Source organism: Alligator sinensis, unplaced genomic scaffold (assembly GCF_000455745.1).
Source record: "Alligator sinensis unplaced genomic scaffold, ASM45574v1 scaffold768_3, whole genome shotgun sequence".
Taxonomy (NCBI): domain Eukaryota; kingdom Metazoa; phylum Chordata; order Crocodylia; family Alligatoridae; genus Alligator; species Alligator sinensis.
The window spans coordinates 331,001-352,706 of record NW_005842135.1 but is presented as its reverse complement, the minus strand read 5'-3'; the positions used below and the strand labels follow the sequence as shown (position 1 = coordinate 352,706).

The following is a 21,706-nucleotide window of genomic DNA, read 5'->3' as shown; positions in this document are numbered from 1 at the left end:
AGGAACAATGGTAATAAGCTGATGGAGAACAGGTTTAGGTTAGAGATCAGAAGGCAATATTTTACAGTTAGGGTGGCCAAAATCTGGAACCAACTTCCCAGGGAAGTGGTCCTTGCCTCTACCTTGGGCAAATTCAAGAGGAGGTTGGATGATCACCTGTCTGCGGTCTTGAGAACCCAGCATTCATTCCTGCCTGTGGCAGGGGGTCAGGCTAGAAGATCTGTTCAGGTCCCTCCTGACCCTAGCTACTATGAAACTATGTAACTATGACACTTCCTTCAGGCACAAACCACACACACACAATATCTCTCTGTTTAATTTGGAAGATAAGTGCTTCAGGTAGCTCTGTGGATTAATATGCTGTTGCTTAACCACTGCTTTAGAAACCCATGCAACTTCTATTTCATGACATCACTTCCCATTGATTAGATCTGTGATCCCATTGGGGGAGGTCTCTCTTCTTCCAATATACTAGGACTTGGCAGAAGGTCTCCTTTTGCAATTCTTTGGCTTTTCTCTCCAGAGCTTTCTCAGTTGCTCTCCTCTTCTCCTACTCTGCCATACTACCTCCTGCCTTTCCTGGGCCAGTACAATACACATGGACATTGAATATTTGTTTTAACTAGCAACGGCACTGAGAACTTTAGCTGTGAAACCACAGGTAAGACTGTACATATTTCTTTAAGGCATTAAGTTAGTAAGCCCACCTCCCGCCCCCTCCCCCAAAAAGGAAGGAATAAAACAAGACAGCCTGCATATTGTTTCTCTTCATCCTTGATGAACGGACACGGACTGTTGGCTGTAAAAGTCAAAGAACAAGAAGAACTCTAAAATAAAAGTTTTGTTTTAAAAAACACCCCCAGCCCTCCCAACCCTCCCCACCTAGAAGTCACATATTAAAATAGGGAATAAGTGAAAGTATTTGAACATTCAGGGTGCAAGAGAAAGGGGGTGGCAACACTTCCATGGGATTAGGGAGAAATGGCACATCCCACTTTACACACAATCATCCTATTCATCTCTTACTTTCATCCTACTCTATCCATCCCACAAGAAAAAAAAACGTAGTGAACATCAGCAGCAACTTTATGATAGGCAATAACCCTTTTCGATGTCAGTCCAGGAAAAAAACCAGTTGATTCTCATTCTTTAAATTATATCATAGATGTGGAAAATACGCAGAGATCTTTGGAGGGTGAATTTTCACATCCGCTGTCGATATCTCAGGAAGAGCCACACTGCAGCCACTGCTAGTGCCAAACCTGGCACCAAAATGGCAGCTAAGGGAATACCACCTGGCTCTCCATCTCCTCTGTAAACCACTGGGCCATTCTGTGGCTGCAGCTATAATGGAGAAAAAGTACCAGTGTTAGAGAGATATCCCTCACTGCAGGAGAGACAGCAATACTATGTGATAATGAATAAACGCTTCTGTAAGCATGTACAACATGCCATCCACTTGTATTGTACATTTGAGGCACAGGAGGTTCAGAACATGGAACTCTGCTTCAAAAGACACCACTATGGCTTGTTCCAAAGGAAACCTTCCATTAACTACAAGCAGCATTAAATGCTTTTATATCCCTGCATAAGCAATGGACTATGCAGAGAGGACAGCTGGAGCAGGTAAAATTCCATGCAGCAGAGGGTAGCGATACACAGATCAGGAAAAGTGCATTAAACACTCCCTCTCTGGGCATCAATACATTATCTCCAGCATGTTCATTTGCCAGGAAGAGGCCTACGTTGGATCCCCCTTTATATTTGCACAGGGTGAGGGGATCTCGGCACGACCTAGCTACACATTTCTTCAAAGACTTTCCCCACCACTGGTTCAGGTTGGGTTAGCATTTCTATTATGAATTCTAGCACTGTGAGAAGGGCCACTAACAGCAGTGGCTTCTAAATGCCTTGCTGTTGCGGCGCACCTCGCTGCCCGGCTCCTAGAGAGGGGAAAACTACTGGGGAAAAGCCCTAGCAGGGATAATGAGCTCAGCTGTGAGTTGCCAGGGCAACCCCAGATAGATTGACTCACAACTAATGAGAGTCATCTGCCTGTAGGAGGCACGGCCTGGCCCTTATAAAGCCTAGGGCTGAGGCCAGGCTGGCAGTTCCCTGCCGGCAGTCAGACGGAGAGGAGCTCCTGGGGTTGAGATGCGAGAACTGCTCGAGCAGAGTAAAAGAGAGCGGCTCCGGGAGATTGGAGCAAGGTTGTTATAGCCAGGCAGCCTTAAGTTAAGTTGTAGCCAGGAGGCTTGTGGTTTTGTTGTTGTTGTTTAAAAGACCGGTGGCTAGGGTGAGGCTATAAGGGGTTGGAGGAGGCCTCATGGGGACCCCCAGAGGGGTGGGGGCCCCAGCACCTGAGAAGGGCGCAACTTGCGGGGTGTGTAGACCCCAGCCCCAGAGTGGGGCGTTTTGGAAAAGCCCCAGCACGGGCATGACGAGCCCCAGAAGGGGGCACTGCTAGGAAGCCCTAGCGTGGGCGTGGCAAGCCCCAGAAAGGGGGAGCGCACTTTAGAGGAGCCCAGCGTGGGCCCAATGAGTCCCAGAGAAAGGGGGGGGACTAGTGAGAAGCCCAAGGTGGGCATGGTGAGCCCCAAAGAGGGGGAGCGCCTTATTGAGAAGCCCGGGACGGGCATAGCGAGCTCGGTCGTAGGCTAGTACGGCAGTAGACCTCAGACAGGCGTAGGGTGCTGCGGTGGACCCCGACGGAAGGGGTTGGTGGTACAACGCCCCAGGAGAAAGGCAAGGTGCTGCGGTTCTCCCTGAGGAGAGGGGATAGCAGTGCGGTGAGCCTGGGTCAGAGAGGGTAGCCGTGCAGTGGGCCTAAGGGACCGGAGGCTCGGCCGGAAGTCCTATAGCGGGCCAGGTTGTTTTAGAGAAGGCCCAGCGAATTTAGACCCGGGGAGAGAGTGATGAGGGCGTGGTGCTGCGGTTGTCCCTGAGGAGAGGGGATAGCAGTGCGGTGAGCCTGAGGAGACAGCCCAGAGTGGGCTAGATCATAGAGGAGGCCTGGGAGAGCGGGCATGTATTCTGACGGACCAACGTCTGGTACATCTGCGAGGCTTGGGGCATGGTATTAGGGGTTGGTAGGAGCCATGCGTAGCCCATAAGGCTAGGGTGCCTGAGGAGCGCCCATCATACCGGGAGACCCCCAGGGGGTCCGGGAACACACGGGGACAGAGGTCCCAGCTAACCGTGGTAAGGCAGCCTCCCAACTTTATCTAACCAGCAAAGACGTGGCGGGCGAGAATTTGAGGGTGCCCTTGGGCCGACTTGGCATGGTGAGGGGGCCGTAAGGAGATCACGGCCCTCCTGAAGGACCCCGCCGTGACACTTGCCTTTACCTCCAGACCGAGGGTATAAAAATACCAGCACTATTAAGCTTCCTCCACACTGCCTTGCAAATGTGCCTCACCCCTAAGATGAAGGGATGGCCTATAGGTATTCTCATTTAGGGTCCCACCAGTCTTTAGCCTCCTAGCCAAGACTGACATGTAGGGCATCAACCACTCCTCTAAACATCTTGCTTTCTTCTACCCAGCAACAACATAAAACTGGAGATTTAGGTGTAGGAGGGGACTTGGGATTTCATCTGCTCATATCATGAAACAGTGCATCTCTTACACAACAGAGGAGGGTGAGGACAGACTCTAAACCCTCTCTCTCCCATCCCAAGTGCTACTAGAAAATAGTAATATTATATACAGATACTGCCAGTGCTTGGTTACTTGGTGAAGGCCTCCTAGAAGAGGCCATTCATTAACATAAAAAAACCCAAACCAAGGAAACCCTGCACACATTGTTCACATTGAATCCCTGGGAATTCTGTTATTTTTTCCACAGAGAAAAGAGGGATACATAAGAACTCAGGTCACCCCTTAGAAGCTTGTTATACATACCCTGTGCTGGACTTTCAGAGACACGTCATCGCCTGCATTCCTGAACAAGTCCACAGCCTCCTGGTGCTGCAAGTCCTTGAGGTCCCTGCCATTAATCTAACAAAGGAACAAAAGGAAGAACCAGTAGCTGTGAGATCAGAAATCAACTCTTGGAGAGACTGGACAAGGTAACAGGAAACAGTTTAGGTGGCCAACATTATTCTACATGGGAAATCTAATGAAAAGAAGAGGTTAGAAGTTTGGAGCTGGTTCTGAACTTTGTAGCTTGGTCTCACCTTTTATTCTGATACGCAGAGTGGATAAAGGGACATAGACAATACAATCATATTTATCCAAAGCCTTTTACCTAAATTATATTATGCTTCCTGCTATGAAATACCTGCTTAAGAGCCTACCTTTCTTACCCAGCTTCTCCTACCCAGGTTTACTTGAGTGCCTGAAACAAACCAGGTGCCACTGTGAATTATTTTTACCTTTTGAAGAAATAAAGCAATGTCAGGTGGAAAGGATATTTTTGGCTGATGGTACAGGATCTAATGAACATGAAGCACAATGCAGGGCAAGTATATCAGAATCCAACAGATACTCATGTCCACTGTCCTGCTTCAAGTCCCTCTGAAGTATGTGGAATGAAACATGCTAATACTTTGTCCCAGGACATGGCTTGGGTGCACCTGCAAGGTTATGGTGGGTTTCTGTTATTCCTGGGACAAGCTGGCTGGGCTGTGTGCTCTTGCTGGCCACCTAGATGCAGAGAAGCAGCAATGCACCTTAGAAGGGCTACATGTTCAAATGACTGTGCTGTGCCTGTTCTGATTCAGGTCAAACCGCCAGGACAAGCACAAAGTTTAGAAGCTAATCCAAGTTATCCTGGACTGTTTTTTACATTAATAATTAAAAACACATTTTTCTTATTGGCAAAGCAGAAAACTTTTCCTCCAACTTTGCAAATATATTCATGTTTGGCTTCAGATGAAGCATGAGAAACGTCAACCCATACAGAATAGCTGTTGAGAAAGTTACATGGGAGCAAAACCAGGTTAGAATGGACTAGCTCTGTCAACATTGGTTCTTGTGGAGTCATTCATTTTGCTAAGGGACCCAACAGGTAAAAAGATACAACTGAGACAGCTAATATTACAAGGTCTCCTGGTTATTAGACTCTTGCTTAATAAAGGGCCAAATATTAGAATCAAAACTCCAAAACCAACACAAGAAGCATTGTACTACACACATGTTCTACTGCTTGTGAGCATCTCATTTTATCAAATCAGCTGCTTATAAGAATCAGTCTTAAACTATAATCTATACATCCAAGCCTTTTCCCCACTGGCCATTGGAATTAAGAGAGAAGTGGTTAGCTATGTTAGTCTGAAGTCAGGCAGAAGGCAGGGTAAATTTGCACTTTGTAAACTAAATAAATCAGAGATTATATATATATTAGCATAAGCTTTCATGGCAGCATCTGATAAAGTGATCTTAGGCTCACAAAAGCTTATGTTATACAAGTGTGTGTGTGTGTGTGTGTGTGTACCAAATATATACATATATAACATATGGTTTAGTTAGTCTGTAAAGTGCAAATCTACCCTACCTTCTGCTAGAATCAAGTCAGTTCAAACTGCCTCTGTGTGAGCACATTCACTGTACAACTAAGTTGCTACACAACAACCTGTGACTGCTGAGTATCACAGTGTTGACCAGCTAACAACTTTTTTTTTTTTTTTTTTTGAGAGTGCTTAACTCTACTGAAGGAGTAACCAGAAGCTGAGAAAGTGCCATCAAAAGGAGGCAGCAATGAAGCTGGGCATGTCTCATTTGATTCTCAGCAAAGTTTTAAAGCAAAAAGGTATTTACCTTCTGCACTGACCATGGGAACCTCAATGCTAACTATGAACACAAGAGTGGGGAAAAGACTGAAATCTCTTTGGTTCACACATGCACAACACCACAAAGCATTAATCACCTGCTGAATCCTTGTCAAGAAGGCAAGAAGCCCAACAACGATGACTGGTTATACTAATTCTAAGCCCACTAACAGTTGAGTAGGTAAAAGGAAAGACATGGCAGCATGCTGAAAAAGCAGAATGCCAATGCAATGTCAGTGGAAAGAGGGTGTCACAGGTTTTGCCCAAATTGCTGCAAGAGTATTGTGCTGATGATTTTCAGCACAGATGAAACTGGCTTTTTTTTCCCCCTCCAAAGCAATGCCTAATCACTAAGGTGATCGTATTTCCCTAGTTCCAAGCCAGGACACACCATTGTCTCTGAGCTCAATTATCAGCTGAGTGTATTGGAGAGTAGAGGGGAAATGGGAAGGGGGATTGAAAGTCATGTCTTTTTGCCAAGATAGTTCCATTTTTAAACATCAGTTCCGCAGATTAATTTAATTTGACCAAACAGGTCCCCTCTGCACATTACAGTTACCATGCAATTAACTGGTGAATTGTGCAGTTAACTTGAGACCAGCTACATATGCAGAGTAGCTAACACATGATAAATGCTCCAACCAGCTATACAGTTAGACCTCGAAAATGTGTACTAACTTTATAGCTGGTTGCTATTGAGCTTTAATTTGCAAGTGTGGCAGGGCCTCTCTTGCAGCTGCAAGTCCGTCAGCTAACAGGGCTCCAACCACAGGGGTGCAAGCCCGGAGCTCTAGGGATTGCGGCTGCCATGGACTTGGGGGTGCATGAAATCCCTGGGCTCACACAGGTAGACAAGGTTCCTTGGGTGAATCTAATATCTTTTATTAGACCAACCCAAATAGTTGGAAAATAGTTATTAGGCAAGCTTTTGGGTTCAAAAACCCTTCGTCAGGCTAACTGTCACTTCCCAGAGACGAGCCTATGAACTCTACTTCATCAACCTCCTGGATACTAAAAATCATGGACTAAATATAGACATTGGATTTATGACACATTATAACCTGCCTGACATCTGACTCGCCAGGTATCTCTCGACTTTCATCCCCCTTCTCTCTCTTCCCCCCCATCCCCCTCCCCAGCCTCTCTCTCACCCATTGACTCCTCAATCTACATTTTCACTGACTACCTGTCTTGTATGCATACCAGCCCAGCCGCTGGCTTCTTTACTTTTCATTCCATCCAGGAAGAGCACGCACCAACTGCTGAAACTTCCTTAGCCTGACGAAGGGTTTTTGAACCCGAAAGCTTGCCTAATAACTACTTTCCAACTATTTGGGTTGGTCTAATAAAAGATATCAGATTCACCCAAGGAACCTTGTCTGCCTATGTCCTTAGACCAACACACAACAACCTACACTCCTGGGCTCGCACGGGGCTCTTGGTCCCAGCTGCACCTCACATGCAGCTGCGGCCCAGAGATCCCACAGCTGATGGGGCTCTGGGTCCAGGCTGCGCCACATGCACAGCTGGGACCCAGAATCCCATGGTTGATGGGGTCTCTGGGTCCTGGCTGCACATGGCGCCTGTGGCCTCAGCTGTGGGTGCCTGCTTCTTGCCAATTCACCAGCAATAAAAAGCAATTGGATCCAGTGCATGATCCCACAATCATGCCTCTTACCATACATGTGTGGCATGGCAGGCGGTGCAAAAAGATGTTTTAAAAGGGGCATTCCTAGCAAAAATGGGAAGTATGATCACCCTATGAATCAGACTTTTCTTTTCAAACTTGTTAATGGTGGAAAGAAGCAGAAAGATGGCATTACTGTGCTTCTGATTTGCAATATTAGGCATTAAAAAAAACCCAAAACCCTAGTAAGTCAGAAGGAAGAGCAAGACTCCACAATGCTCTCATGGGGTGAGCACTACCCATTGACTGAAGAGCAAGCAAAAATGTACAGATGACAAGCTCAAGCCTCGAGGAATTCCTAAATGAATGGCACCATGAACTTGTGAAAAAGTTTTGGAAGATTGTTTTGTTGCTGGATAATCCTTCTGGGCACCTGTCAAATGTTGTATTGCAGAATATTTACTATTTTTCCTGCCAACACGACCTCAGTCATACAGATTCCCAATCAAGACATCATACAAAGCATCAAGAACATACACTAACATATTTGTGACAAAGTAATTGCAACAATCAATGAAACTCAAGGCACTGGCTGTGGTACGTCCAAGAACTAGCGCTTCTGAATGCTCTTCAAAAGCAAAGTCATTGGGACACTGTTAAAGCTGACACCATCTGTCATTACTTCAAGGCAGGAATTGCCAACATGACTCACGTAGGTGAGGAAGTCAAAAACCATTCTCCATCTGGAAAAAGGCCACTTCAAACCTTTAAAAAAAATTGGTGGCCTTTGACAAAGGAACTGATGGTCACAGCAGAAGTCAGCAAGCAAGACATTATTGACAAGATCCAAGAGTGACACAAGCCAAATGCACATCTAGTCAATGAAAAATGTGACAAAACTGAAGCAAGACAACAGCCTTCTTGTACAGATGTTAGTTTTCCATAGGCTTGAGAACAAAGGTGACAGCACAACAGAGGACAACAAAAATGTTAGAAAAGGAAGTCTCAGAGTTCCTGAAAATGACAAAGTGGCAGGAAATTTTACATGAGTATTTTAGGCAACAGATGTAAATGTTAGATGTCAAAGTCTGCTGGCCTGTAGTATTTATTGTTTAAATTTTATTGTCATAATTAATAAAATCCAATGAAGCATCAAAACTGTCAAGTTTTCCAACAGGAGTTTGCATGGACTTTTTACTTCACTTCCTTTATTAAAATCAGAGATGTTCTGCCTGCTATGATTCTAATAACTGATGGACTTTGTAGTAAAAAAGCCAATATTAATTACAGATTGAGAAGCTATGTATTACCACCACAGTGTAAGTTAGATATCTAAACAAAAGTCTTAAGGGGAAAAAATTAAAAGAGGATTGCAAATTTCTGTAAAGAGAATCAAAAGCAGAATATGATATAGTAAATTTGTCCTAACCAATTCTTACATTTTTTTTTTTAGGAGAGATGCAATTTAAACAAAACATTTTAAGGATGTAAAAAAGATATGCACTAAGGATTTGATAAATCAATTAGACATGCTAGCATTTGCCCCATTTAAAAATGTGCGCATGGATATTTGAGACAGGTATTGCCAAATACTTAACTGTAGAATGCATTCATGCTTAATGGATGATCATTTACTAACAGATCAAGCATGCAATCAAAAATAAAAGCTTTCATTTTCAGTTGCCTTGCCTTGAACCTTTTATTGGCCATCATAAGATAATGATGCCCTTTTATTAAGTATAAGGGCATGGAGGGAGGTCGGCAGTGGGGTCCCGCAGGGTTCGGTCCTCGGACCGATATTATTCAATATCTTCATCAGCGATTTGGATGAGGGCGTGGAGAGCACCCTCTCCAAGTTCGCTGATGATACCAAGTTATGGGGTAAAGTTAGTACACTGGAGGGCAGGGAGCAGATTCAGGCTGACCTGGACAGGTTGGATCAATGGGCAGAGAGAAATAGGCTGCAATTTAATAAAGATAAATGTAAGGTACTCCACCTGGGAAGGAGGAACCCCCAGCACACCTATAGGTTGGGGAGTGTCCTTCTCAGCAGCTCGGAGGCAGAGAGGGATCTTGGAGTCATAACTGACTCCAAGATGAACATGAGCCGGCAGTGTAACGAGGCCAGCACAAAGGCCAAGCGTGGGCGCCACACTTCAAGAGGGATGCGGGGAATCTGGAGAGGGTCCAGAGGAGGGCCACTTGCATGATTAGTGGCCTTCGTGATAGACCCTACGGGGGGAGGCTGAGAGAGCTGAATCTCTTCAGCCTTCACAAGAGACGGCTGAGGGGAGATCTTGTGGCCGCCTATAAATTTATTAGGGGAGGTCAACGGGGAATAGGGGATGCGCTGTTTACTAAGGCGCCCCAGGGAGTGACTAGGAATAATGGGTGTAAACTAGTTGAAAGTGGATTTAGGTTAGATATTAGGAAGAAATTGTTCACAGTAAGGGTGGCCAGGATCTGGAATGGGCTTCCAAGAGAGGTGGTGCTATCACCTAGCTTGGAGGTCTTCAAGAGGAGGCTAGACAGTCACCTGGCTGGGGTCATCTGACCTTGGTCCTCTTTCCTGCCAGGAGTAGGGGGTCGGACACGATGATCCACTGTGGTCCCTTCCAACTCTACAGTCTATGACTCTATAAGGCATGAACACTGGATCATTTTTAATTAACATGCTAGACCAGGGATACTCAACCTTTTTCCCCAGCGGGCCGGATTGGCAGTGCTCTGTCTGTCCATGGGCCAGATCCTGCTGGTGGTCCCAATCTGGCACCGGGGCCAATGCAATGGGCACCATCTGGCCATGGGGAAAGGGGCGTGGGGCAGCCTAGCCGCAGCCCAGCCCCACAGGATGTGGCTTGACCCCAAGGGAAAAAAGGCAGCATGGCTTGGCCCTGCAGGGAAAAAGGGGTGTGAGCCAGCCCCAATCCAGATGCAGGGGAGGAGGCACGGCCCAGCTGCAACTGACACAGCAGACCTTGGGGTTTGGGATTTTGGCAGGGGAGTGAGAGGTGACCATATTAATGGCCACCGTTCCCCTGCCACCAAATTTCCCTCCTCATGGGGAGCTCTGCAAGCCAGATGCAATGGCTCTACAAGCTGCATTTGGCCCGCAGGCTGGGGATTGAGCACACTTGGGCTAGACAAATGCAAATGCAACCCATGGAATAAAGCTAGATGGATCTCTACAATTGTGCGCTGTCCAGCCCTGTCTAGAAAGTTATTCCAATAACAGAAATCCATTATTTCTCACTGAAAAACATTTCATAGCCAGGTTACATCGAACATATTTTCAGATATTCCGCCTAAAATGTCTTTTGCCCCATTATGTACCATTGCTCTTAGATCACACTAACCTCTTCCTCCTCTTTTTGGCATTTACATGCTTCAAATACACACACACAAAATTATTATACTGCCAAGATAAAGTAATACAGCTTCCCTCATTTTAACTTTATATCACTCTTTGGATCAATAGTCAGACTCCATCTTACACAAGTCACTCTTAATTTATTTATAGTGCCTGCAAATGCTTTACATAGGAAAGATTAACAAATGAGTTTTAAAAATGTGCATGTGATAGATTATCAGCAAATACTTGTGCATATCTCTGCTTGTTAAAAAAGATTGCTTTGCATGACTGATAATACTAAAAGACAACATCCGAGCCACCTTTTTACATAATTCTGTTGAGGAGAAAGAGCCTAAATTACTTTTGATGTATTACACTTCAATCTTTTATGGCTCAATAGGAAGCTCAGATTCTCCTGAGCAAAGCAGTTAGTGCTGTAATCATCTTTATTCCACTGACCAGCATAAATGGGAAAGCTACCTGGAGATTAAGAGACTGTTTTTTCTCATTTAAATCAATATAAATCACAAGTAACTCTATTAAATTTATGTAGAATTACGGTAGTATAATATGTGAAGAGAATGTAGGCCTGGTTAGCTTAGAACCTTTTAAGTCATCATAAGTGGTCCTAGCAGGGAGGTTCCAGAGGGTGGTGATGGGTGAGTGTCCATCATCCCCTCAGGACCCTCCCTGTAGGGTTGCCCAGGGTTTTATCTTCTCACCCCTCCTGCTCAAAGTGTGTATGAAGCTGCTGGGTGAGATTATGTGGAGATTTGGTGTGAAGTGCCATCAGCATGCTGATGACACTCAGCTCCACCTCTCCTTCCCTTCTGACCCTGGCCCCCAAGTCTACACTGACAACTGGATGTGGGGAGAACCAACTGAAACTGAATCTGGACAAGACTGAGGTGATGGTGGTGGGCAAACCACTTGCCTTGGGTGGGGATTGGAACACCTATCATTGATGGGGTTCAGCCTCCCCTTGTCACTCATGTTTGCAAGCTTAGGGTGCTCCTGGGTCTTCAGGTAGCAGCTGTGGCTAGGATCACCTTTCACCAATTCCATCTGGTGAGAAGGTTGCAACCCTTTCTTTCAGATTCAGATCTGGCCAGTGGACACCACCATCCATGACTTCATAATCTCAAGGCTAGACTACTGCAATGTGCTCTACATAGGGCTGCCTTTGAAAAATGTCTGAAAGCTGCAGTTGGTGAAAATGTGACAGCCCACCTTCTGATGGGGGTGGGGTGCCAAGAGCACATAACTCCAATCCTTCAGCATCTGCACTGGTTTCCAATAGCTTTCTGGGCACAACCTAAGGCACTGGATTTGACCTACAAGGCCTTATATGGTCTGGGCCATACATACCTAAAGGACAGCCTTGTCTCTTGTGCCTCACTGCAATCCCCAAGTTGAGCTGAGAGCAACCTCCTGCAAGTACTATCGCTATTGTAAGTCTGGTTGGTATCAAACATGGGAAGTCATTCTTGGTAATTGCTCTCCAGCTCTGGAACTCCCTCCTTCAGACCCACCAGAGTCCAAGCCTGGACATGTTTTGGAAGCACTGTAAGACTTTCCTACTTGGGGAAGTCTTCAGCAAACAAAGCTAGACTGAGACATTGCTTAGTAGGTCTGTGTTTAAAATCTACTATTGTAAGCCTCCCCAGTACCTTTGGTGGAAAGGGCAGCATATTAATTGCATAAATGAATTTGAGCAGTGGTACTCAACCTTTTTGGACTTGAGGCACCCTTCCATAACTTTTGTGAATTGACTGGCACCCAGTTTCAAAAACTAATTTTTAGCTCCTTGCAGTGCTCACCTCCTTGCAGAGGGGCTAGGTAGTGGGAAAGGGGAATTGGGCAGGCAGGGACAAGTTTGATCCCGCACTTATCTACTTATCTCCTCAGACTTCTTGACAGCCTTCAAAGGATCTTGCACACCCGAGCTGAGACTCACTGCCCTTGAGCTTACCCAGAGCTGTTCCCCATCTATAATGGCCTGTAAAGCATTGTCTCATAAGTTTGTTAATGCAGCTCCTTGAGATCACAACTTCATATTCAAGTGAAGACAAGCCCGTAGCTAACCCAAATCTGAAAAGGTTCCACCTATCCACTATAGGACATGCTAAGAAAAATCACAAAGAATCTCCTTGTTTAGCATTGGCTGGCAGAAACAAAAGTGCACAGATTAATAAACTGCCATGACTGACAAAAGAAGGGATTGCACTGAACCACTTTTCTCAATGAACTGCTTTGAACAGGAGACCTCTGACGCAGAACTGCTAGGTAAGAAGAGAGACAAGGTATAAAAGAGGATGGGAGAGAAGGGCTTACCGCTAAAATTTTGTCCCCCTCTTGTACTCGGCCATCCACAGCAGCAGCCCCATTTTCTTTGATCCGGCTGACATAGATGCCACTGTCGTTGGGCAAGTATGGCTGATCCGTCCCTCCAACAATGTTAAAGCCTAACCCTGAGACATGCAAGAGACAGAGCACATCAAACAAGGGAAATAGGAGAGATAGCTAGCCACAATTTGAGCCACCCTTGCAGCTGGTAGGGATAATAATCTACATCAGAGGCAGGCAAAATCCGGGCCACAGGCCACATCAAGTCTGCAGTGGACTCCATTTCCCAGCAGTCCCTGCCTACATCACTGCAGCTGGTTTCTACGGAGACCCCAGCAGCAGCGGAGCCAGGGTTTCCACGGAGACCAGATTGGCCTCATCAGGGCTGGCAGCTGGGCGGGGAGCTGCTCCAGGGCTGGGATCTTATGGCAGTGGCAGCGTGGTCTGGAGCCAGGGCAGAGCTGCAATCTGCCGCCCACATGCCCTGGGCAAGGGTGCGCAGGCAGCAGATTTTGGCACTGCCCCGGCTCCAAACTATGCTGTCACTGCCATAAAATCCCAACCCTGACCCCAGAGCAGCTTCCCACCCAGTTGTACACCCTGCCAGCGCTGCTGGAGCCAGTCTCCATGGAAACCCTGGCCCCCCCAATGCTGGGGTTTTCATGGAAACTGGCTGAAGCGATATGGGTAGGGGCTGCTGGGAAATGGAGTCCAGCCACTGGCTGGATTTGCCATTGTGCCCACCCCTAGCCTGTATGCTGCCCTGCCTCCTCCTCTACCTTGCAATTCCCAGTGTAGCCGCACACAAACCTGCACATACTCCAAGCCCTCACTGTCCAGAACAATTTTCTCCTCAATAACTTTTTACTTAAAGGAAACAAACATGACTGATATCTCACAGTGGACCTTCAAGCAAAAGTGCATCAGACCTACACCAACTTTTGAGAGGCAAGTAAGCAGTAACCTCATTTTACAATAGAGAGACTTGACATGACTTGTTCAAGGTCTCACAGAGCCCAGATTTCTCAGCTCCCAGCCCTGTATTTAACCACATCTAATGACTTAGATCAGGCTTTAGGGCATTCTTTATTTCCTTGAATAAAACCATCTCATATTTGAAGTGAGCACTTGGTGCCGTCTCAGGAATCCAAAAACATGACAGGAAATGAAGACAAAACTCTATGTTTTAAAAAACAAACTAGAAAATTGCATAAATTGACACAGAAATTATATCCGCATTAAGGCAGGGTTTTTAGAGGGTTTGGGATTTTTTTTTTAAAAATAAACCTTGATTATCGAATTCTGGTTGTAGCCAGCTGGTGGATTAAAGTTCCCTGGAAGATTAAGACTTGTTTGCTTAGTCTAATCCAGAACAGACTGAATTCAAAAGCTAAAACACAGGGGTTGCTAGAGCCCCTTCTGTATCACAGATGCAAAGAAACAGGTTTATAAATAATAATAAATGATAAGGATGGGGGATTTAGCTGCAAGAAGTTTGGGAAGTCAAACTTTACCAAAACAGCTGAGAAAGGGAAGAAGGAGAGGAGGAATTAGGCATATTCTGATAGAAACTTGTCACCCAGAAGCTACCAGCAGTATGGGTCTGATATAAATTCCTGCTTCCCAACACCCACTTCACCAGCTGAATACCTCTCTCTCTCTGCCTGCATTGGGTGGAGAACAGAGAACACTGAACAAGCAGCTTATAACCAGAAAAGTGGCTTGCCACAGCTTGTGGTACCTTTTTAGTTTAGTATTAGGATATCAAAGGGCAGAGGGGCGAGCTATAGCGTTCACAGAGTACAATCTCTGCTGGAAAAGCAGGGGAACATGAAGAGCTCCCATTCACCCATCATTCTTCCTGCTCCTTCTTGCCCATATTAGACAAATGGTGGAGAGGGTGGACTTGGTAGCAGAAACTGTGGGGATACAGGGTTGGGGAGGTGGGGGAAAATGAAGGAGATACTGGAATTTCTGGTACCCTAGTAGCAGCTTTAAATAAGTTTACATTTTCTGTGGCAGTTAAAATGAAAAACAAATTAACAAGTGTGTGCCATAAAACTAATAATCTGGGAACAAAGCATCAGTGCCATAGAATATTTACTGGGGAGAGAGGAAAACATGAAAGAATCCTACTCTCTTGTTTTGCAGCAGGAACAGTCATGACCAAATAAAGGTTTTCATAAGATTTCTTTAATCAGAGCACACTATGTTTTAAAAAGTCATTATCTTTTGGATGCAGTTTGGGAAGGAGGGATGTGGGTGGGTGAAGGTGAGTGTGAAATGAATAGCGGTAACTGTTTCTTCTAGGTCATCCATACAAAACACTTGTGCCGGGTAAAAAAGTCTCACAGTTCTGCCTTGCTTGGTAAAGGGTAGCCATTTAGCTACAGATTTAGAGGCAGATTAACCCCAACAGCAGAAAACCAGAAAATAATCTGTCTTCACAAAACATGACTTTTCACCAGCTCAAAAAGAATTGAACAACAACAAAAAAGTGCAAACACCAGGCGCACACTCTTCTACCATGGTGGATATTTTTGCCATTCTGCAATTTTTTGACAGATGTTTTTCACAGTACCCTTTTTAAGAGTTTGTAAACCAGTCAATGTACAGTTTGAGAGACAGGATTATACTGTGCTATATAGAATACCAGTACTTTGCTCTTTGGACACAGAAGTGAATGATAAGCGATGTGATAAGGGCTCTATTATTATGACAAGTTGATGGTACCTTCACCCTATTGGTTAGTACACACTTAGCATCTAATATTTTTTTTAATGTATCTGCTATGTTCTCTAGAACACAGAGATCTAAATAATTATATTTCAGATCCAGGGGATAAGAGACTAAATTAAACCAAAAAAATTCAAGTCGGAATATTCTCAACTGTGTGGGAATAGTTGCCAGTCAGCAGGGGTTTCTATTCAGCAAATGAGAATTTTATCAGCAGTTAGTTAGCATAAGGGCATCAACTGAACACCAGAGCAACCAGAGTTAAGACCGCTAAAGCAGTACAGACATAGAAGCAGCCCAGCTCCTCTGAACAGGACTGGATGATTCAGCATGTGCAAACTCTTTCAAATTTAGGCTACCAGTTTAAACAGGTTTAGGATCAGATGCCAAGCATACTAGAGAGATCTGGCGGGGGGTTTCTGGCTTGCTGCTACCTGTGTTGTACCTTTATCCTGTGAATAACTAGGTGACTTAAGCATGCAAGGCTCTGAAGCCAGTGCCTTTCACTAGGCATGTCTACACACACGATTAATATGCACTAATAAGACTAATATGCACGAATAAGCTTTTTTGTGTACAGCAGCACATGTGTAGACACTGCCCCAGCTGGCTGGGGCACAGGGTGCTTCATAGTGGAAGGCAGCCCCTGTGCCATGCAGCCACTCGGCAACACATGGAGATGGGGGGGCGGGAGGGAGGGTGCTGACTGGTTGCTCCCCCTGCCAGTCTCCATGTGCAGGGGGGGCGGGGCAGGGGGGGGCTGGCTTTCTGAGGCCTGGGTTTCTCAGTGCAGGGGCTGCAGGCCTTGTGCTGAAGCACCTGGTGGCTCCAGCCAGCCAGGGCAGCATCTACATATGCACTGCTGTACATAAAAAAAAACTGCAGCAGGGTAATACTTATGAAATACAAGTATTTTACAAGTACTACCCTGCTGCAGAGTTTTTTAATGCATAGCAGTGCACGTGTAGACGCTGCCCTGGCTGGCTGAAAAATACAAGTACTACCCTGCTGCAGAGTTTATTAGTTTTGGGAGCCCTAAGATGGGTGCGTGTGTAGATGCTGAGACATTTACTATGCAGTTAATTAGTCAACTGTGCAGTAAATGTCTCTTGTAAGTGCACCCGCTGGAATAAGATTCACCATCAGAAACTAAAACGACATCAACAACTGAGATATGGATACTGCAGCCTCTGGAAATGACAGTGAAGCCAAAACTGGCCACCAGCTATGCTCCAGCAGGTCTGGCAGGTTTTCATTTGTACTTACCTTAATTAACATTAAACCCTGAGCCACAAAATGTAGTTCCAGATTCAGAACTTCCCTTAAGTTTGCAGGTCTTTTGGATCAAGTCTCAACTTAATGCATGTGTTACTAACTGAATGCAGTTCTTACAACAACATTTTTATTACATAATAAATCATGTCAATTTCAAAGCAAATACAATCCTGAAGGCCTGGCTGCCACAGCCTATTTGTTACACACAGGGCATGTCTACACGTGTGCTTTAATGAGCAGTAGCTTATTTTACTGCGCATTAAAGCATCATGTAAAAAAGTGTGATTAATCTGCAGTAAAATAGGCTATTGAGCATTGTCACTTAAAAACTGTGCACGTTCATTAGTGTGCATGAAGGCAGCCTAATGCACATTAGTAAAAGCTCCAAGGAAGAACACTGAGCAGAACATACCAGCCAGCACCCACGGGCCCTCAAATAAATCCAAGGAACTAGTAGACTCCACCTACTGAAATTCTGCCCAGAGATGCATATGAATGAGGGTCAGGAATATGGCCCCAGAGTCACTTGGGTTCCCCCCAGCCAGAGCCTCCTTCCTGGTCAGACAGATAGCGAGCTTAGCTACAGACAGGAAGAAGTTGACCAGGAGGTTCCAGGACTTGGTGGGGCCAAGGATGGGGAGTGCATAAAGAAACAATGTGGGCAGAAGTGCAGCCAAAACCTCAGCAGATTTCTCAGGAGGCGCTGGAAGAGGAGCTGCAGCCTGGCACACTCAAGGTAGGCATGCACCAGGGTCTCCCTCTGCTGGCAGAAAGGGCCAGTATTGGAGGTGTCCATGAAGCATGCCAGGTATATGCCCGTGGACAGAGCTCCGTGAAGGAGCTGCCAACTGAGGCCTGACTGCCAGAGTGACAGCTGACTACTTTCTCCACTGTCCTTCCCCACTTCCTTTTCCCCTTCCTACTCACATTATTGTCACTTATTGTCATTTAGGCACCTATTTAAGTAACTTACTAACCAGCACAGGCAGAGGGTAGGGCATCATCACTCTGGTCAATGTTTTCTGAAGCAACTGCTAATTTTGACTGCTCAGCAGTTTCAGAAATGCTCAACAACTGCCACCCAGGTGACATCAGTAAGAGCCGTGGGGCTTCAATATCATTCCAAGAACAAACCCAAGCTCTTCTCAGTTGAGTGCCAGTAGTAGTAAGTGCTTTGGAAAATTCTGGCCCTTGTTTATTGTGGGAATGTTCTTTATCTTTTGTCCTTCTACTAAAAGGCAAGAAGTTGAATTTTATCTGCAATTCACTATTCATATTGAATCCATTTCGTCCAATTTCTTTAAATAAAAAAAAGAACTTTCACAGTTACATTTCAACTCTTGGGGAACTTGGATTCCTTTTGAAAAGACCAGTTTTTATAGTCATCTGCTGCTCCTTATACTGGCTTTCAGTATACAACTATGCTGCAACAAGGAGTCTATTCTTTTATCCTCAGCAAGAGGGTGCCACTACAGTGGGGTGGGCAAAATGCGGCCTGGGGGCCGGATGCGACCTGCCAGGCCATTCTATCCAGCCTGCAGGACCCCTAAAAAATTTAGAAAATTAATATTAATCTGCCCTGGGCTGCCTGTTATGTAGCCCTTGATAGCTTGCCAAAACTCAGTAAGCAGCCCTCTGCCCAAAATAACTGCCCAATCCTGTGTGACTACAGCATAGGCCAGAATACAAGAAAATATAATGGAGTGCTATGATCAACAGGATGGAAACCACTGGAGTATTTAAATGGGGAGTTCTGAGGTCACACTGGCTGCTTACAGATGTAAAACCCCCCTCAAAAACCAACATTTACTTTAAACTCAGGACACCCCCACACTGAGCCCACCACATAACTAGAAGAGGCAGTGTGCATTGGACCTGGTTCACCCAACCTCTGTATAAATCAGGCACTTTAGTGAGGCTTTTTTGGTGCTTTAATAGCTGATTGAATCAGCTTTAAATAAAAATGCTATAAAAGCCACACTGAAGCACCTGATCTATACAGACAGTGCGGAGCTGGGTTGAACTGATGCGCTGCTTCTTCCGATAAAGCACACTTTTTTCCCCACCCCCATGTGTCAGCAGCCATAACTGTTGCCCCCAGGATTACTTTTGCAAGAAACCCCCAAGAGATTACCTTTACCCATTAGCTGTAGTTCCCAACTTGACATCGTCAATCCCTCTCTGGCCCCTGGCTGGCTCGCCAATTGTTGCCCACAGGATTCCTTTTACCAGAGACCCCCAAGGATTGACACGGCCCCTCGTCCGATTTGGTATCAAGTAAACTTTATTAGTAACCCCTAGGGCTCATTACAAGATAATTATCCTTGTAATATGACCTGGCAAGTGGTTGATTCCTTAGACATTACAGCAGTGACCTTCGGTGGTACCGGCCCCAGATCCTCAGCTGGGTGTGCGAGATGTTAGTTTCTGGATTCCTTGTTACTCAAAGCAAGATTTCCAAGGCTGCTCCTGTCTCCCCAGGGTGGCAACACAAACACACACTGTCTCTTTGTTTGTCCACTACTTTTGTAAGTTTCATATCTCAAACTGTCCAGTCCTCAAGTTTCTTACCTCATCTTTTTAGATAAGGTACTCCAATCCTATTCTGTTTTTGGTTTCCTTTCCTTTTAGGGAAACTATGGGCTAACCAGGTAGAGATCACAGCACTCACTTTTCCCAGTGCCTTATAAGGCACTCTATACAATTGAATTCCTTAGTTCTGGGAAGGCCTAAAGTTATGTTAGGAGCCTGAGCATAACTCAATTTGTCTGTTACAATAATGACCAGCTAACATGCATTGTTAAATTGTGGTATAATATGCCTACACTTGGCCTAGGTAGAGCTTCAAATCACATTAGCCAACTTACGTATTTCTGCTCCCTAGTCTAAATAAGGTCCAAAGCTCAGAACCACAAAGTATTTAGGCACCCAACTCCCATAAGTGTTTGGTGCCTACTTCCCACTGAAATTAATTTGTGGACTGGGGCTCATGGGACCAGCAAGAACAAAAAAGCAGCAGAATCAACCGTTTCTTGTTGTCACCCATTTCCTCCAGGTAGGCAAGAGCAATCCCTAACAACTCCAGACTCTCCCTATGCCTTAGGAAGGGTGTTTGTGCCCAAAAGCTTGCAAAGAGCAATCTTTCCAACTATTTCGTTGGTCTAATAAAAGATATCACATCTACCCAAAGAACCTTGTCAGCTTCTTCCCCTCCTCCCCCTCATTAATTGTTTGGTAGCACAGAGTCCCACATGTGCACCTCACCAGGACTTCCCTCTCAGGTTTGTTCTCTCTTGCAATTTTATCTCCTAGACTTTCACTGCAGTTTAAAAAAACAAAACAAAAAACGAAACAGCTTTCAGTTGAACCTTAAGTCTCATGTTGTTCTTCCTTTTAAAAAGCACAACTAGCATATAGTCAAGATATGCACACACGTGTATTGCCTTGGAAAACAATCCGGCTGCGTTCTCCGTCTCGCTCACACAGTCAAAACTATTATTTTATTGCGGATCTTTTATTTGCAAACCAGAGAGCAAGGCAGCCTCACTGCAAATGCTTCTGTCACTTTACGGAGTAAGGAAGCAGGGCGGGAGGAGAGGGGGAGACACGTGAATTTAATTCAAGCGCAGAGCAATGTTAACCCCTCCCCAGCAGCACGAGAAGCCACATGGCTGGGGAGCATTCTTGCAAGCATGCCAGAAAGGAGAGCTCTGAGTGCTGGTATTCACTGCCACCTCCTGCTGAGATTTCCTTTCCATCCTGAAGGTCTTTGCAAATGTCTCTGCTGCTGGAAACAAGGGCTGAGGTTATGCAGGCCTCGGCCTGGGGCTTTCCTGGCAGCCCTGAATCCAGGGAGGTGCTCAGAGCCAGGGGAGGCTGCAGCTGCTGATCTCGGTATGGGCAAAGCATCCAGCCCAGCCCCCGCCCCCCCAACTTCAACTCTGTACCTGAAGGTCCTCTGGTGAGATTGATCATTTCCTCAGAGAGGCCAGACTCGACTCCTCCGCTCATGCTTTATGGCTCTAAGGCTCTGCCTGCCACCTGATCCCCCGCTCCTTACTCAGCTGAAGGTGAAGCAACCTCCCTGAAGCAGATGCCGCTGCAGCACTTTCAGTTTCATCAGCCTCCAAACCGGAAAGCCCGGCTGGGAGGAGGCGGCGCGGGGAGGGGGAGCTCTGGGAGATGGAGTTTCTGGAGGCGTGCGCAGCGCTCACCTCTCTTCTTGCCGCCCCCAAGAAAGAAGGAAAAACTTCTTTCCTGTCCGAGCCCCCAAGGCCTGGAATAGGCTCCTTCCAGAGGTGGGGCAAGCACTACTCTTGGCTCCTTTAAGAAGCATTTGGACGCTTATCTTGCTGGGATCCTATGACCCCAGCTGACTTCCTGCCCCATGGGCAGGGGGCTGGACTCGATGATCTCCCGAGGTCCCTTCCAGCCCTAGTGTCTGTGAAATCTATTAAATCATTTTCCCAAGCAAGTGAATTTAACACAAGATAATGAATTTGATGCATTGCACCTTTAATTTGATTGAAGCCTGTGACGCACAACCAGTGAAGGTGCTCGTTTAAAAGTACTTCTGGAAGGATCAACAAAACCGGGCACA

The 21,706-nt window shown here is 45.8% G+C and overlaps 1 protein-coding gene across 1 annotated transcript; it reads right to left on the bottom strand.

The window, feature by feature from the left end:
- Positions 1-146: 146 nt before the first annotated feature.
- On the bottom strand, positions 147-21,281 carry LOC102377648 (synaptojanin-2-binding protein). Its single transcript, XM_006025174.3, has 4 exons — positions 21,054-21,281; positions 13,084-13,220; positions 3,903-3,998; positions 147-1,344 (listed from the first exon to the last, which is right to left on the bottom strand). The coding sequence occupies exons 1-4, from the start codon at positions 21,115-21,117 to the stop codon at positions 1,204-1,206; spliced, it is 438 nt and encodes a 145-aa protein (XP_006025236.1). The 5' UTR covers positions 21,118-21,281; the 3' UTR covers positions 147-1,203.
- Positions 21,282-21,706: the final 425 nt, after the last annotated feature.